The sequence below is a fragment of the Oncorhynchus mykiss genome, chromosome 19 (genome assembly GCF_013265735.2).
Source record: "Oncorhynchus mykiss isolate Arlee chromosome 19, USDA_OmykA_1.1, whole genome shotgun sequence".
NCBI lineage: Eukaryota > Metazoa > Chordata > Actinopteri > Salmoniformes > Salmonidae > Oncorhynchus > Oncorhynchus mykiss.
The window spans coordinates 783,526-802,249 of NC_048583.1; the positions used below are offsets into that span (position 1 = coordinate 783,526).

Here is an 18,724-nt window from a genome sequence, read left to right on the forward strand (position 1 = left end):
CTCCCACAAACCCTGACTCTGCCCTTTGGTTTCCTTATATGGAGATCATGGGTAGGTCTAAAGTATCGGATATCAGATATCAGCCTTCACACCTCTTCAGACGCAGGCTAAGGATCTACTAGCTGTGAGCTACTAAATAGACCATGTTTCTCCTGTATTAGTAGCTTCTGGGGTTAAATTCGGCACCTCCTAGGTGCGGCCCAGAACACGTGACGAGTTTAGTGGTTCATTGTCAAGAATACAGCGGGGAAACGGTTACTGGTATTTCTGTGGCTGCACAGGATCTAAGAACACACCTTTCAAACTGTGCAGATATGAGTGAAGTTAGGACTCTGAGTGGTAAGGTTCTGTTTAAAGTCTTGGATATATTCTGTTATTGTCTACACAAATGTTTTCTAAACTAATAATACTGCTGTAATTAGTCTAATTATTACAAATGAATGCAGCCTAATTACGTTGAGCTCGTTATAATAATAATCGTACTGATTATTTCTCATGCAATAACTGAGATTCTGAATGTATAAATCAGACATAGTCCGTGGGTGACGAAGGTCCAAGTTTACTCAATAGCGTACTGAAATCAAATGGCTCCTGAGGGAAAATCTTATTTGACGTAGCAAGTCTACAGTACAGAGTTACAGTACACTCCCTGGTATATTATGTGTCTCTGGAATGCAGAAACACAAGTTTTCATTCAGTCTACTCCATGTTCGATGAGGCGATAGGCAATGAATAGATTTGTTTGCTTTTCATGGTAATGTTTGGGAAGTAAGCCGTTGTCAAATAACCATGACACTATTCAAATCACCAGTTCATATGAGAAGCTGAAGTTCCGGGTAAGTATGACTGTCAAATGAAATGTACTGCATGTGCAACCACTGCTGAGTCATCGAGGGGAGGTGTCTGATCTTGTATCCCTGGACCATAGGAGAGAATAACCAGATTTCCTTTATCCTCTTTGGCTATTGTAGAAACTGTATCTTTCTACTGCATGGGAATGCACAGTCTGCCTATTGAAGGTGACACAATATGATACGCCTTTTCTACAAACAACATAACTACCACGTTTGGGAAACAATACATTTTCTACGAGAGTATCCCAAGTGGTTTATATACAGAGGAGAGGTATTAGTCTGTTGTGGTCATATAGGAATGTGTGTTTACTAGACCTGGTTCTCTATGATTTGGACAAGAAGTCCGGTACATTGCTTCCGCTTGTTTCAATGCTGAGAGTTTCAGAAAGGGAATGAAGTTAGCAGGAGATTTTGATACACGGTTAAAGAGCATTTGACATTTGAGTCATTTATCAGATGCTCTTATCCAGAGCGACTTACAGTTAGTTAGTGCATTCATCTTATTAAGTTCCTAGGTTTTGCCCTTTCTAGGGAGTTTTTCCTAGCCACCGTGCTTCTACACCTGCATTGCTTGCTGTTCGGGGTTTTAGGCTGGGTTTCTGTACAGCACTTTGAGATATCAGCTGATGTACGAAGGGCTATATAAATACATTTGATTTGATTTGATTTGATTAAGACAGCAAGGTGAGACAACCACATATCACAGCCACAGTAAATACACTTATCCTCAATAAAGAAGTTACTGCTAAAGAGCGGTTTTTCGGATCTTTCCTCTCACCCCTCTCACTTTGTTTTCTTTGTCAGGAACCTGAATGCTGGTGTGGAGACAGGATGAGTGACACCACTGTATCGCCTGAGGGTGCAGAGAGTGGGAAGAGTGAACATATCCGCCAATGGCTGCATAGTAGTCCCACTGCCCCACAGGAGTATAATGAGGACGTTGCAGGGTCAGGTCTTCTCTGCCCTGGTAAACAGGGCTTGGTGGCCCAGGAGGAGAGAGCAGAGTCACCTAGCTGTCTGTCAATGAAGAGTGATCACTCAATGGGTCAGCCAATCAACTTCCACCGAGGACATGGCACAAGGGACAAAAGGTTTGGGCCTGTATTCACAGTCTCAGAGTAGGAGTGTTGCTATAGGATCAGCTTTGCCTTTTAGATCATAATGAATAATATTATATGGACAGAGGGGAACTGATCCTAAATCAACACTACTACGGTGAGACACTTTAGGCCTTTTCGCACAGCAATGTTCTTAGCCCTGGGCTAAGACTGACCCTGGGCTAAGACGGACCCTGGGCTAACTTATCCTGTGTTCACACTAACATGTGTTAATCCTGGGCTGAAATATCCTGGGGACAGTGGGGAGCAGACGTTAGCCTGCCTACATAGCAACCGTTTTTGTTAGCCATAGCAACTAATGTTTTCACACCGATGAAAGTATGTTTTTGTTACTGTAATTTAATTATGCCAATGTGCTTTCATCAATTGAAAGCCCTTAATCTATTTTATGAGAATTTCTAAGATTTCTTGTTTGCATAAAATAGACGCAGACCAGTCTTTCAATAATAGGTAATAGAATTTATTCTCGGAGCGCGCTCCCACTTAATCACGTGCAGCAGTTTATATACAGATAATGACGTCATTTCATTGCTTTAACAGAATCCCCTCCTCTCGACCGGGACAAAGTGAGGTGAAAAGTTCATTCTAACTTACTAACACACTCCCAGATAACTTTTGACCCCTCAACATTATCGATCACCACTGAACTGACAGTTTTAATTAACAGAAAACCTAGGAATGCACTCACTGCCTTATCTAAAAAAAAAACCCAGAGCTAAGTTTCTGTAGGGTCAACCACAGGTTAACGACCTTATCTGTTTACACAGTCCACAACCCATTCGTTTCTTCCTAGTTGGAATGGTGTTCATTAACTTTTATTACTCCTTGTCCGTGTCACACAATCCCTTCTTATGAACTCATATTGTTAATCAGATATAATAAAACAGATTATAAGTTTACTTAGTTACAATTCTATTTAAAATGGGGATATTGTTTATTCATTTATCCATAATAAATCCAACAGTTTTTTTGTCAGGTTTTTGTCCTCAGATGGAAGGATGAAATAGTATAAATGTACTTATTAAAATAGCGTGCAGAACTCATCACAAGCATATGAAAATTAAGTGGAAATGCAGCTATTGTGATTGGACAGTGAAATATTCTATGCGTTTTTCTTGACCCCCGTTTCACACGGGCTATTTTGGCACCGGGTTTCTGGGTCTAGTCCTACAAAGTTGGACCTAACCCGGCTCCGGAGCAAGGCCAGCTAGCCCTGGGCTAAGGTTGGTGCTAGAATGTGCAAGTGTGAAGACTTGCATAGCCCTAGGCTAAAATCTCAATAAACCCAGGGATAAGGAGACTCGTGCAGTGTGAACACTGCATATGGATAAATATGGGTCCCGATTTCCAACTGTATTTACAAGCTATGTTATAGGGTTAGGGTACTGACTGTATATTTCACAGGGAGGGTGCAGAGTCACCTACATCCAGCTGTGTGTCAATGAGGAGTGACCGCTCAATGGATCCACCGATAAACTACAAGAGAGAGTTTATTCCCAATCGCAGGTAATTTATGATTTTCATAATGAGGACGTTGCAATGTGTCAATACGTCCAACAATCGACAAAAGACAAAAGGTCTGGGCCCGTTTTCACAGTCTCAGAGTAGGAGTATTGATTAGTATCAGTTTCGATTAGCATCAGTTTTGGTTAGCATCAGTACTGATTAGCTTCAGTTTTGATTAGCATCAGTTATGATTAGCATCAGTTATGATTAGCATCAGTTATGATTAGCATCAGTACTGATTAGCATCAGTTTTGATTAGCATCGGTTTTGATTAGCATCAGTACTGATTAGCTTGAGTTTTGATTAGCATCAGTTATGATTAGCATCAGTACTGATTAGCTTGAGTTTTGATTAGCATCAGTTATGATTAGCATCAGTACTGATTAGCATCAGTTTTGATTAGCATCGGTTTTGATTAGCATCAGTACTGATTAGCTTGAGTTTTGATTAGCATCAGTTATGATTAGCATCAGTACTGATTAGCTTGAGTTTTGATTAGCATCAGTTATGATTAGCATCAGTACTGATTAGCATCAGTTATGATTAGCATCAGTACTGATTAGCATCAGTTATGATTAGCATCAGTACTGATTAGCATCAGTTTTGATTAGCATCAGTTTTGAATATTATTTTGCATATGGTTTGATGACGGTTGACTGACCGAAAGCTCAGCCACAATTAAATAAATAGATTTTCATCTGTCTGGAAAAGTGCAGCGACTTTTTCCTGTTTCTCCAGTTTAGCATTTTGACTCCAGCACCCTCACTAAATTGGTTTGGGTGTGTGGTAGATTCTGCCTATTATCTATTAGATCATAATGATGTAGGGGGACTTGATCCTAGATCAGCACTCCTACTCGGAGACACTTTTGAATATGTGATTTCTAATAGACATCTTGCAGATCGGTAAAAGCGACTGTACATCATGAGCATAGGATTGATTAAAAACACACCTCAATAACATTTTTTGCAGGGAGGGAGCAGACTCACCTACGCCCAGCTATCTGTCAATGAAGAGTGACCAGTCAATGGGTCCATCTTCAAGGTCATTTATGATGATTTTTTAAATAATTTAAAGTATCTAAAGTGTGTCATGTGGGAATTCATTACTATAAAAAAAATAAACTAAATTAAAATGCACAATACCTTGCATGTATGTATAAAAAAACACATTTGAGGTGATCCAAAACATAAATTTGTTTAATTTCAAATGAATGTATTTGCACCTAATGTATTTCCACCAATTGTAGGATGATGACATCAGACACAACACAACTGTCCATTGGTGGAGTGCATGCAACAATGGTATGTTTGTAAGTTTTAAGCTGAAACTCTATGTATGCATTGTACATGTATGTTCAGTGGATTGTTCTTAGTTTCAATAATAATAAGCAATAGGCATTGGTGATTTGGCAAATAAAAAATATCAACTATATGTGCAGGTACAGTAACTGTTAATTGGTTTAAAAAGAAATACAACTGCCTATGGTGATGATAGTTTTTATTTATTGGGTTCTCAGCATACTGAACATCATGGCATGAACAGAGTCAGCAACCTCAGAGAATTCCCACAGAGAATCGAAGACTGGACGAAGGAGCATGTGAAAGAGTGGCTAATTAGTAGCCTCAAACTCCCTGAGGTCGCAACAAAACTTTATGAACAGGACGTGTCAGGAGCTAGCCTGGTTTGCATTGAGAAACAGGACTTGACTGATTTCGGTGTTAAGTTTGGGCCTGCGATTCAAATCATAAAAAATGTAGAGATACTGAGAAACGACTTGGAGAGTGTAGGGAGAAGCATGAGATCCCCTGAGAGTGACCCCTTCAGAAGACAGGAGAGATTTAGATTTAGAGCCATACCAGAAGCTAGGATGGGGTCACATGAGGAAACTCAGGATTCTGACAGTGTGAAATCGGAGTCGGTGGCTCCAAGTCTAAGCTCATCATGGACATCAGTGGAAGAACTGAGACATTCCGGTTCAGATGTTGCATCCCCCATTCTACTGCCAATGGTAGAGTCGGAATACATTCCAGCTTATGGAAATATGGAGGACAATACGAGACAAAGTGAGACGTCCATCTCATCATTTGACCACTTAAGAGAAACTGCTCCAAATCTGGAGAAGAGAATATGTCCCCCACGTCCCTTTGACCAAAACGACCTATCGTTCACATACATACAAAATGATATCCTCCCCCCTGAATCCGGTCCAAGCAATCTCATTGACCCGGTACATGAGTACAAGCTCCTGCCAAGCACAGAGGAAGCCAGTGAGATAGATATTCTGGAAAAGTTCAGCAATGAAGTGTTTCGTTTTTCCGCAGCCTGCATGAACTCTCGCACCAATGGTACAATTCATTTTGGGGTGACAGGCGGGCTCGGACACATGCATGGACAGGTGATTGGGCAAAACCTGCCATCATTCAATATGTATACAGACAGGTTTGACTTGCATCTCAAGGAACACTTTGGAGAAGAAACAAATATCGCAAGATCATGCATCAGACCTCCAAAATTCTTTCAGGTTCAACGTCTAGATGGCGCGACTTCAGACAAGTGGGTGATAGAAGTTGATGTTGTCCCAAGTTATTCACAGACTCAAGAGAAGCTTTTCTATACCTCAATAATATCTGAACAAAATGGAGAAGAATACAAAACTGAATGTCTGTTTATTCGACAAGGTCCAAAGAGCATCAACATTCTTGCAGACAATAATCCCAGAAGTCTACAGGAGAAGATGAGAGGTTTGACAGAGGAAGTCAAATGTTGGTCATCAGCACGCAAGTCAAAAGAGGAGAGCAACTGTCAGCAGCCCAACCAAAACCACCAAGGTCAGAGGCTAAAACAATTGATAACTCATGGGAGAGACACACTTGAAAACTCATTGCAAGTTATAGTTGTCACAAACAAGTGCCACCCCAGTCAACATGAACATTTGGGTTTTTTGAAAGAGATGAAGTTGTTTGCAGTGCTCGAGTTTGACCCAGAATCTGACATGAACGGGACATGCAGTTTCTACAGAACAGATCGCATAGCGAATCTTCATTACCCTCGAATGTACAATACTAATGACAATGTCTCCACTGTTATCGGAAAGCTGAACTTGTTTAAGCAGACAAGCTGGGTCTTTTGTAATGGTCGAGCAAATGAGGTCAGTGAAGCAGACAGACCTTTCAGTAGCAGTGAATGGCTCAAGAAACGTGCTGGAGAAATCAGCGATATGGTTTCATTTCTCTGCAATCCAGACGTCTTGTCGAAAGACAGACTACTTGTGGTATTCATGCTTCACTCAGGAGTCACTGACATCTCAAGCCCTATACTTGAGGCCTTTTGTGCGATCTATCGCACTCTTGAGGGTGAGGATAATATGCTCTGCATATGCAAAGATTCAAATGTATTCAGTCAATGGAGAGACATGATAAACACTCGCTGCAAAGTGGATATTACTAGTAAATGTATCTACGAATTGAGCCTGACTGAAATCGACTGCACCATCAGGAAAATCAAAGAACCCCAGACACGGTCCTCTAGGAGATATCTGCCATCTTCTGGCTCCAGTTCAGTCCTCCTGACACAAAAAGATGAAGAGCTGATGACCGTACTTGATATACTGAGTGAAAATGAATGTGAGAACACTGAAATTGAAACCAAAGACTCTTTTGAGGAATTCAAGACCAACACGGAGGAGGACTTTTACAGAGGCGGACAGGTGACTTGGTGGAACTTCTACTTGTCCGAGAGGCCAGGTTGTCTGCCATTCATCAAACGTGACAAGTATGAGGATCTTCACAACCTGATCACACCTACAGAGGGGTACACATCGCCATGCATAATAATAAACCTCTTCCATCATCCAGGATGTGGTGGAACAACACTGGCCATGCACGTGTTGTGGAACTTGAGATGTAAATTCAGATGTGCCGTTCTGAAAAACACCACAGCACAGAACAGTGAGATCGCAGTCCAAGTCAGACACCTGCTGACCTGTGGCAAAGAGAAGCAGTTGAGTTATTCTCCTGTTCTACTCTTGGTGGACAACTGGGAGGACGTTGAAGACCTACAGAGATGCATACTAAGTGCAGCCAACGAGAAGAAGAAACCTGACACTCTGATGGTCATCATACTGAACTGTGAGAGATCACAGATTCCTGCAGAGAGCTCCAGAAACAGCCGACTTGACAATGTGTTCATGATCAACAAGCTCTCCACCAAAGAGCAGAGCTTCTTTGAGGTGAAACTGAAAGAGCTCAAAGGTCACCATCAAAAACCTGAAACGTTCTACGCCTTCATGATCATGACAAACAATTTCAGTGAGAAGTACATCAAGAATCTGGTGTGCAACACCCTGAAAGACCTTGACACCTCCAGAAAAGAAGGACAGCTATTTTCACTCTTAGCTTTGCTAAATACATATGTGAACGGCTCCTACATGGCCCTGTCCCTATGTGAGGATTTTGTGGGGATTAGGAATGCTCTGTGGGGAAAAGAGACACTTGAGGACAAAATGAACCCATACTCCACGCTACTGATCCGCTTCAACATTAAAGAGCACGGCACTTATCAGGCAGTTCGGTTTCTACACCAAATGATTGCAAGTAATTGCCTCAAAGTCCTCACCGGAAAGCACAAGCTTCAACTGGGGGAAATAACAACCAGTCTGTTACACTGTGACTTGCTGTACAAATCTGGCATGGGTAAGGACATCCTGGTTCAAAACATCCAAAGTATGCTGATCACGCGGCAACGAAAGGAACTTGGACATGACAAAGATACACTCTTCTCTCCTTTGATTGAAGACATACAGACGGATGAGGGAATCAGCCAAATCAAAGAAGTTCTTGTAAGAGCAACAATGAGATTTGACAAAAACGCAACTCTGCCACAAGCTTTGGCAAGGCATTTCTATCTGAAAGAGAAGGATTATATATCTGCTCTGCAATGGGCCAAGGATGCACAGCAGAAAATGTACAATTCTTACATTGCAGACACATTGGGACAGGTGTACAAAAGCCACCTGAAATATGAAATTGAACGTGCTGAGGAGCTCACTCCAGAAGGGTTAGACAAATGCCTAAAATTAGCATTTCAGGCCACCAAAGCATTCAGAGATTCACAGGAACTCGCAAAGAAGGACGAGCCAATGGATTCCCTTGATCTGCCCAACAGAAAGAGGCAACGAACCTACAACACATCTGGGTATGTCGGTGAAATGGAAGTTTCAATGATTGTTTTTGATATCATCAAAGATATTCCTTTTTTCAACAAAAGTGATGCACTCCAGCGAAACAAAATGCTGCAGTTCCTCAAAAACCACTTGCCAGTGAGTGATTTTCATGAAACAACAAACAGTACAAATGATCAATTCATTGCTGTTCTGTCAGACCACGAGAAATTCCTGGTCTCTTTGAAGCCACGGCTGAAGGAGATGTTCAGTTTTTTTGAGAACTACTTCACATACCTGAAGCCAAGGTCAATTGAGAAGGAGACAGCAGAGGACAGAAACAAACGAAAAGTATCAGAGCTCTTCAAGAAGTACATTCACATCTTCTGTTCCTCGGGAGAAGAGAGAGCCTCCGAAAGGGCCAGTAAACCAAAACTGAGTCTCCGGCAGGAGATAGAGGAGCAGCGAAACTATTTGGAGCAAAAACGAGCAGATTCATTTGCTGGTCTTCTCCAGTATCTGAATGAGAAGAATGGGAATCAAATTGAATTAATTCTGAAGAAATGGCAGTTCATTGTTCAAAATTCTACACGGAAACTCATGGCTGACCGGATCAATTTCATCCTTGCAAACATTGTTCTTCACTGCGTTAAGCAAAGCTCAACATTGCTGAAGAGGTACGAGGAGCTGGTCTCCCTTCTCAACGAGGCACTGCGAGAAGAGGGAACCAATTCAAACTGCACAGAGCTGTACTACCTCTCAATGTTGCTGATGTGGCCAAGAAAGGACAACCTGCTTGAGAGCACCACAACGTTCAAAAACATTGGCACGTATGTCACTTCATCGAAAAAATCCTTCCATCGTCGCTTCTCCCACATGTTTCCGGCGAAGAGTTGCATCGCACATTTCTACCTCGGGAAATCAAGAGGACTGAGGAGAATAATTCACAAAGGCAGACTTGATCAGTTGCTGTACAAAGAGGGACCCAAAACTTCACACAAGAAGGCCTCATCCAAAGATAGACCCCCAAACCCGCATCAACTGTGGCAAAGTGGAGCAATATGGAGGGATCCTGAGATACAAAACCTGTTACAACGGGTCAAAGGGAAAACGGAAAACAGTGACATTTATGTTTACTACGGGGGCAATCTGAAAATCTCAGTGCGTCCAGTATACCTTGGTGGAGTCCGGAGTGGATGCAGTACGGAGGAGGTCTCCTTTTACCTTGGATTCACCATGGAGGGACCCGTCGCTTATGACATAAAGTATGAAAATGACCAGTAAACAGCTTACCATCAGGCAGACAGAGGAAGGGATGCAAGCGTTTGCACTTAGGGAAAGGAAAGGCTTCCATTAAAGTTATATAGGCCTAGAGGGTTTGACTGGGGTGAATGTCTGTGAACCAGGACAGAATCACATTAAGTAAGACACCAGTGTGCTCTTGTCACTGTGTGAGGAAACCCAACCTCAACCAACTGGAAATAATCAAAGCAGAGAGAACAGGTGTCGGGTGACATACAGCAATGAATCATTCATGCTTTTAGAGGTGAAACAATGACAATCAATCTTGCATCAGAATGGATTGTAATGTCTCTAAGTCCCTGTCATTTTATCTCTAAGTCCCTGTCATTTTATCTCTCAGTCCCTCTAATTTGGTCTCTAAGTCCCTGTAATTTTATCTCCAAGTCCCTGTAATTTTATCTCTAAGTCCCTGTAATTGTGTCTCTAAGTCCCTGTAATTCTAAATCCCTCTAATTTGGTCTCTAAGTCCTTGTAATTTTGTCCCTAAGTCCCTCTAATTGTAACATACAGTACTATACAGTAGCAGACCAATGAACAAGGATTGTAGACCTATAAACCATTTGCAACTATTCAATGCTTTAAACATGTTTTATGGTTTTGCATTGTGTTTATTGAAACTACGGAATTATTATTATGTTACAAGGCATATTGACTTTCTACAAGTTATGTACCTTCTTCAGTTGTTTGTCTAAATACATTCAATTGTGTGGTTATTTGAAATTATATGCTACATTATTTACAAGAGAAAGGAAGTTAGGATAAAACCTATTGTCAATGTTTGTTAATGGAATAAAGAGAATGGCATACTATATATATATATACAGTATATACCTGTATATACAGTGCCTTGCGAAAGTATTTGGCCCCCTTGAACTTTGCGACCTTTTGCCACATTTCAGGTTTCACACATAATGATATAAAACTGTGTTTTTTTGTGAAGAATCAACAACAAGTGGGACACAATCATGAAGTGGAACGACATTTATTGGACATTTCAAACTTTTTTAACAAATCAAAAACTGAAAAATTGGGCGTGCAAAATTATTCAGCCCCTTTACTTTCAGTGCAGCAAACTCTCTCCAGAAGTACAGTGAGGATCTCTGAATGATCCAATGTTGACCTAAATGACTAATGATGATAAATACAATCCACCTGTGTGTAATCAAGTCTCCGTATAAATGCACCTGCACTGTGATAGTCTCAGAGGTCCGTTAAAAGCGCAGAGAGCATCATGAAGAACAAGGAACACACCAGGCAGGTCCGAGATACTGTTGTGAAGAAGTTTAAAGCCGGATTTGGATACAAAAAGATTTCCCAAGCTTTAAACATCCCAAGGAGCACTGTGCAAGCGATAATATTGAAATGGAAGGAGTATCAGACCACTGCAAATCTACCAAGACCTGGCCGTCCCTCTAAACTTTCAGCTCATACAAGGAGAAGACTGATCAGAGATGCAGCCAAGAGGCCCATGATCACTCTGGATGAACTGCAGAGACCTATAGCTGAGGTGGGAGACTCTGTCCATAGGACAACAATCAGTTGTATATTGCACAAATCTGGCCTTTATGGAAGAGTGGCAAGAAGAAAGCCATTTCTTAAAGATATCCATAAAAAAGTGTCGTCTAAAGTTTGCCACAAGCCACCTGGGAGACACACCAAACATGTGGAAGAAGGTGCTCTGGTCTTTTTGGCAACAACGCAAAACGTTATGTTTGGCGTAAAAGCAACACAGCTCATCACCCTGAACACACCATCCCCACTGTCAAACATGGTGGTGGCAGCATCATGGTTTGGGCCTGCTTTTCTTCAGCAGGGACAGGGAAGATGGTTAAAATTGATGGGAAGATGGATGGAGCCAAATACAGGACCATTCTGGAAGAAAACCTGATGGAGTCTGCAAAAGACCTGAGACTGGGACGGAGATTTGTCTTCCAACAAGACAATGATCCAAAACATAAAGCAAAATCTACAATGGAATGGTTCAAAAATAAACATATCCAGGTGTTAGAATGGCCAAGTCAAAGTCCAGACCTGAATCCAATCGAGAATCTGTGGAAAGAACTGAAAACTGCTGTTCACAAATGCTCTCCATCCAACCTCACTGAGCTCGAGCTGTTTTGCAAGGAGGAATGGGAAAAAATTTCAGTCTCTCGATGTGCAAAACTGATAGAGACATACCCCAAGCGACTTACAGCTGTAATTGCAGCAAAAGGTGGCGCTACAAAGTATTAACTTAAGGGGGCTGAATAATTTTGCACGCCCAATTTTTCAGTTTTTGATTTGTTAAAAACGTTTGAAATATCCAATAAATGTCGTTCCACTTCATGATTGTGTCCCACTTGTTGTTGATTCTTCACAAAAAAATACAGTTTTATATCTTTATGTTTGAAGCCTGAAATGTGGCAAAAGGTCACAAAGGGGTTCAAGGGGGCCGAATACTTTCGCAAGGCACTGTATTTGAGGATATTTTTTCCCTGAATGTTCTGTAAAACAATTATGATTCTATAAAAATGTTTTACCTGCATGTCTTGCACCCTACTGAAAATATTTTAACATGTGACACTTTTCAAATCGAATCGTATTGGTCACATACACATGTTTAGCAGATGTTATGCGGGTGTAGCGAAATGCTTGTGCTTCTAGCTCCAACAGTGCAGTAACATCTAACAACATATACCCAAAACACACAAATCTTAAGTAAGGAATGGAATTAAGAATATATGCATATACGGACGAACGATGTCAGAGCGGCATGGACATACAGTAGAGAAATATAGAATTAAGCAATAAGGCACGAGGGGGTGTGGTATATGACCAATATACCTCGGCCAATATACAATTTTGATCCTGGTAGTGTGCCAAATTAATATTCATAACCTACAGTAAAGCACTGTTTGATTATGTTGTTGTTGTGTTTAATTTACCAGCAAATGTTTCATGTGCCACTGGCTTTTCTATATCTTACCATCTGCCAATGTTCACCTGGAAAACTATACAAAATGGCCATCCCTGGAATATACTGGTCCTGATCAGTAGGAATGTTATTTTTCAAATAGAAACACAGCAGGCAGATAGTCTCTATCTATCATGATTGTATTAAGTTGCTACAAAAAAAAGGATTTTGCTCTGTTTCAGTCACTGAAATAGTTTTTCAGAATAACTGGTCTGACAGCACCCTCTACTGGACCAACACAAATCACACACTGTCAGTGTGGGGCCGATTACGTGTTAACTAGGTATTCTTGTGATTCTTTTTTTATACAATAGGGTCCCCCAAAGAAGTGTGTGAGGGGCTGATTGTGTGAATGTAGACTTTCTCTCAGTCAAGCTGTCTGCCATTTTCTCACATTACAACGTAATTAACTTCCAAAACCAATGTTCAGAAAAGCGTTAAAAGTTCCCAAAACTTTAGCCCAACAGACTTAGCTAGCTACTGCTACTCCTTTATAGCCACAAGACAGCAAGCAAGATATAGTAATAAACATTTATTCTAAAGATAAACTGTCAGGCTCATGTACTGGTAATATGAGTTCATTCCTGTATGTCAGGATGGCCGAGCGGTCTAAGGCGCTGCGTTCAGGTCGCAGTCTCCCCTGGAGGCGTGGGTTCGAATCCCACTTCTGACATTAATTTTTGTAATGTAGATGCAATATGCCTTTCTTTGTAACATATTTATATTCAACAGGAAATTAATGTCAGAAAATGTTGTTCAGTGTTATAACACTTTGACCCAAAAATTAAAGGTACAGATCAACCATTTAACTTCTTTAAGGTTTTTGTTTCCTGACATTGAAAGCAGTCTATGACTGTGAATGAGTCACTGCAATACACACTATGATTTGGTAAACTAACATCTGCACTGATTTTGCAACATGTATAAATGCAAAGAGAATAGTTAAGCATGGTGTTGTGCCAATAAATTATATATAGACTAGATGACTTATAGGGGGCGCTGTGTTGAAGCCAAAATGCCTCCATCTTGGCACTCCCCTTGTTTGTAATTAATATTTTGGAAGCTATAGAAATGCATTTATTAATGTCTACATTTGTTTTTGCCACATGTATTATATTACAGACACCTAAATGCATGCTTTACAATTATATTATGTGAGGTAAACATACATATAAAAAATCTATATATAAAAACATTTAAAAAAATATATATATTTATTATATTACTAATGTTACTATCCCCAGCACAACAAAAAAAGACTTAAAAACATGTAATTTTGTCCTGAAACATTTAAAGCTGCAAAGGGTCACTTTTTTGGGTGACCCTACAAAATTCAGACAGAAATTTTAGTTATAGATCTGTCATTATCATTGAAATCAATTCTAAGAAGCTTAGATCTATGCTATGTGCACAATTTCTATTCTTCCCATTCTTAACTTTCATTTCTGCATCTTTTACTTTTGATTTTGTTCACCAGCTTCAAACAGCTGAAAATACAATATTTTTGGTTATTGAAAACATATTTCACAGCTGTTTCGATGGTACAATGACTCTCTACACTATACTTGCTTGTTTGATCACAAACTTATATTAGGCAAACTATTAGAATTTTTGCAACCAGGAAATGGCAGAGAAATTTCTGCATAATGTACCTTTAAAATGATGGTCTCTGCTAAACTGAGCAGAGACCGTTGCTAAGCAGAGAGCATTGCTAAGCAGAGACCGTTGCTAAGCAGAGACCATTGCTAAGCAGAGACCGTTGCTAAGCAGAGAGCATTGCTAAGCAGAGACCGTTGCTAAGCAGAGAGCATTGCTAAGCAGAGACCGTTGCTAAGCAGAGACCATTGCTAAGCAGAGAGCGTTGCTAAGCAGAGACCGTTGCTAAGCAGAGACCGTTGCTAAGCAGAGAGCATTGCTAAGCAGAGACCGTTGCTAAGCAGAGACCATTGCTAAGCAGAGAGCGTTGCTAAGCAGAGACCGTGGCTAAGCAGAGACCGTTGCTAAGAAGAGACCGTTGATAAGCAGAGACCGTTGATAAGCAGAGAGCGTTGCTAAGCAGAGAGCGCACTGAACAGTGAGTGCAGTTGCACTTGGCCAAATCAATTCCAGTAATCAATTAAATAACTATATATTTACTCTTACACGTCGCGACCCATACTTTAAGAAAGGCTGATCTAAGGATCTTTGTGATGCTTTCTCTCCTCTTGTGTAACAGAGTAGAGGTATAGAGTTGTGTAATAGTTCATGTAGGTGGATGCCATGTGCAATCGGTTGTGCTAAGACAATGAGAGTTAATGACTATAGATACTGGTATGTACAGTATGTGTATATTCTGCTGTACTAAGACACTTTAAATATACCGTTTTTTGTTGCTGCCATAATACACTATGTGGAAGTTCTTCTTCCCCCTTGATATTCAATCATATTATGTTTTAATTGAATTTCCCTTTTAAATCTCTGAAACTGTGGAGATCTTAGCTCTGTCTCAATGAATCTTTCCTTCAGTCCTGGCATCCTCTCTCCTCGACCCCTTCACAAAACTCATTGGATAATATGTTCCAAGTGGAGGGACCTTGACCTTCTCTTCTAATAGGGTTGACAAGGAGGAGAGGAGATAGGATGCGAGGAATCCCAGTAAAAAAACGATTGAGACTTAGCCCTTTTCAGAGGATTGGCCTCACAGAGTGCTTTCACAGTAACTTGGCCTAGACCTCAAAGAACAAGCAAAAGCACACGTGTGAAGTTTCCCCCAGAAATACCTATTGAGAAAGATTAAGACCCACATTTCCCACACAAGACCCTGAATAACTACCACACTGATAGAAAAAAAACAACCTTTATGTCTAGCCTATTGTAGGGTTGCTACCTAGCCTTTTGTAAGGTCAATAGCTAGCTTATTGTAAGGCCTTGTGGGGCCTACTCTAGGTCAAGAAATATCACCTGTTTACAAGAAATTGTATTTGACCTCAAATAAGTCACATGGTACCACAGTGGAGTGTTAGGGGGAGTCCTTATAATCCTGACCAGTCTTCCACTTCTCCTTTCCTTTCACCATACGTTCCTCTTTTCATCTTTCACTATCCTTGTTGTTGTTGTGGAATATGCAAACTGTATGTCAAATCTAAAGAATGTGCTGCATTAGCAGACTCAAGTCAGGGCCCGTATTTGTCACGTCTCAGAGGAGAAGTGCTGATCTAGGATCTGTTTAGCCTTTTGATCATATGATGACACTGTCAATTATCTTGTAATCTTTTTGGATAACCACATTGGAACACTAATCTTTAAGGACATGAACTGGCAGTGGTTTGAGCAAAGTATACTGCTATTGTTTTCAGGAATGTAAACCTACGGCAGGGACAGGAGGGGTGGAAGGAGAAATGGGTGGGATGATGAGAGAGATAGGAGTGATGATAGGAGGGACAGGAGGGGTGATAGTAGAGACAGGAGGGGAGATAGGAGGGGTGATAGGAGGGATGGTATGGGTGATAGGAGAGACAGTAGGGGTGATAGGAGAGACGAGAGGGGTGATAGGAGACACGAGAGGGGTGATAGGAGAGACAAGAGGGGTAGGAGGGGTGATAGATGAGAGGGGTGATAGAAGAGACTATATGAGAGACAGGAGTGTTGATTGGAAAGACAGGAAGGGTGATAGGAGGGACGGGAGGGGTGATAGGAGAGACAGGAAGGGTGATAGGAATTGACGGGGAGGGGTGATAGGAGGGACAGGAACGGTGAAAGGAGAAATGGGTGGGATGATGAGAGAGATAGGAGGGGTGATAGGAGGGACAGGAGGGGTGATAGGAGACAGGTGAGACAGGAGGGGTGATTGGAGAGACGAGAGGGGGGATAGGAGAGACGAGAGGGAGATAGCAGAGACAAGAGGGGTGAAAGGAGAGACGAGAGGGGTGATAGGAGAGGCGAGAGGGAGATAGGAGAGACAGGAGGGGTGATAGGAATTGACAGGGAGGGGTGATAGGAGGGACAAGAGGGGTGATAAGAGGGGTGATAGGAGAGACAGGAAGGGTGATAGGAATGGGCGGGGAGGGGTGATAGGAGGGACAAGAGGGGTGATAGGAGAGGTGAGGGATGATAGGAAAGACGAGAGGGGTGGTAGGACAGACGAGAGGGGTGATAGGAGAGTATGGAGAGGTGATAGGAGACAGGGGAGACAGGAGGTGCGATTGGAGAGACGAGAGGGGGGATAGGAGAGACGAGAGGGAGATAGGAGAGACGAGAGGGAGATAGGAGAGACGAGAGGGGTGATAGGAGAGACAAGAGGGGTGAAAGGAGAGACGAGAGGGGTGATAGGAGAGACGGAAGGGGTGATAGGAGAAACAGGAAGGGTGATGGGAGATTGGAGGGACGTTGGCAGGGATGTGTGATGTGAAATCACATGATTTCATCATACATTTTTTTGGCAGTGAGTGTGTGTAATGTGAGGTGTCCTACGATGAACGTCAACAAGATGCATGACCAGCATTGTTAAAAAGACCTCCACAAAGATCCATCTAACTGAAGTGTCTGCACACTGACAGACAGTGATGCACTAAATAAACCACGGGTGACTATGGGTGACTACTTTACCACCTGGAACACAACAATGGTTTCAGTTCTGTCCCCTCCTCATAACCACCATTAACCACAACTAAACTGTTTTAATTGAATCTGAACATACCAGTTGATACCTAAAAGAAACAATAGCAAAGCACTCGCCGCTACTGTTTTGGTAGAGAAATGAGGTACAGGCCTGGAGAAATGTAACCACTCTCAAATTCATAGACAGAGCTATGGCTACTACAAGGACTGACCATCCATGATATAAACAAGTACAGTTTAACCATGTGTTGAGGCTATACAGTGTTAGTTTACATTTACATGTGTGATGTGCATGTCTTCATTAACCCAGGTGTATGTATCTGTCTCCAGGTGCAACTCATTACAATTAGGGGCGGGACTTGGCTGATATATACCTTGCGTACAAGTAGAAAAACACATTGACTCACCCTACTTGTAGAGAAACACCAATACCATCCTCCTCTCATTCATGCTAATGAAACGGTCTATCACTCTGTCATACAGAACAGGCTTTCATTTTTTGTTGTCCTAGGCTACCTGGATAAAATGCTTGCTCGCTATCCTAATTTCCATTCATGGGCAACGTCAGCTAGTTAACATTAGCCTTCCACATCTAGCTACATATTGAACTTCCATCCAGGCGCACAAATATGTATGAGTTAATGGTTAGATCAGAATCGCCATTATAGTCATTGGCCGGTACGGAGAATTAAGTACAACCACAAGTCCAAATCCCTATCTCCATCCATGGCTAATTGAGGATAGGGTCCATTTTAGCTAGCTTGTAGGGCCGCTAGCTTAATTTAGAGTGGCTATTGTAACTAGCCTTTGGTAGGGTTGCTAGCTAGCTTATTGTAAGGCCTTGTGGGGCCTGCTGTAGGTCAATGAAGATAATCTGTTTTACAAGAAATGGTATCGGACTTCAAATAAGTCACATGGTACCACAGTGGAGTGTCAGGAGGAGACCTTATAATCCTGACCAGTCTTCCACTTCTCCTTTTCTTTCACCACACGTTCCTTTTTTCATCTTTCACTATCCTTGTTGTTGTTGTGGAATATGCAAACTGTATGTCAAATCTAAAGAATGCGCTGCATTAGCAGACTCAACTCAGGGCTCGTATTTATCACGTCTCAGGATTGTGTAACTACGGCCGGGACAAGAGGCGTGATAGGGGAGACAGGATGGGTGATGGGATAGACAGGAGAGGTGATAGGATAGACAGGAGAGGTGATAGGAGAGAGGAGGGGTGATAGG

The 18,724-nt window shown here is 41.6% G+C and overlaps 1 protein-coding gene and 1 non-coding gene across 4 annotated transcripts; both read left to right on the forward strand.

Moving 5' to 3' along the window:
- The first annotated feature begins 45 nt into the window (after window positions 1-45).
- LOC110518435 (sterile alpha motif domain-containing protein 9-like) lies at window positions 46-10,846 on the forward strand. 3 transcript variants are annotated; one of them, XM_036953851.1, is made up of 7 exons: window positions 61-339; window positions 812-836; window positions 1,659-1,945; window positions 3,377-3,478; window positions 4,451-4,522; window positions 4,728-4,782; window positions 4,998-10,846. In XM_036953851.1, exons 3-7 carry the CDS (start codon window positions 1,686-1,688, stop codon window positions 9,921-9,923), a joined length of 5,415 nt encoding a protein of 1,804 aa, XP_036809746.1. In that variant the 5' UTR covers window positions 61-339; window positions 812-836; window positions 1,659-1,685; the 3' UTR covers window positions 9,924-10,846. The 3 variants fall into 3 exon arrangements, with proteins under 3 accessions (XP_036809745.1, XP_036809747.1, XP_036809746.1); XM_036953850.1 differs by lacking the exon at window positions 812-836 and having other exon boundaries at window positions 46-339; window positions 4,998-10,845; XM_036953852.1 differs by lacking the exons at window positions 812-836; window positions 3,377-3,478 and having other exon boundaries at window positions 46-339.
- Window positions 10,847-13,484: 2,638 nt separating this feature from the next.
- On the forward strand, window positions 13,485-13,567 carry trnal-cag. The gene has a single exon. It is a non-coding gene; the product is annotated as a tRNA-Leu (tRNA).
- Window positions 13,568-18,724: the final 5,157 nt, after the last annotated feature.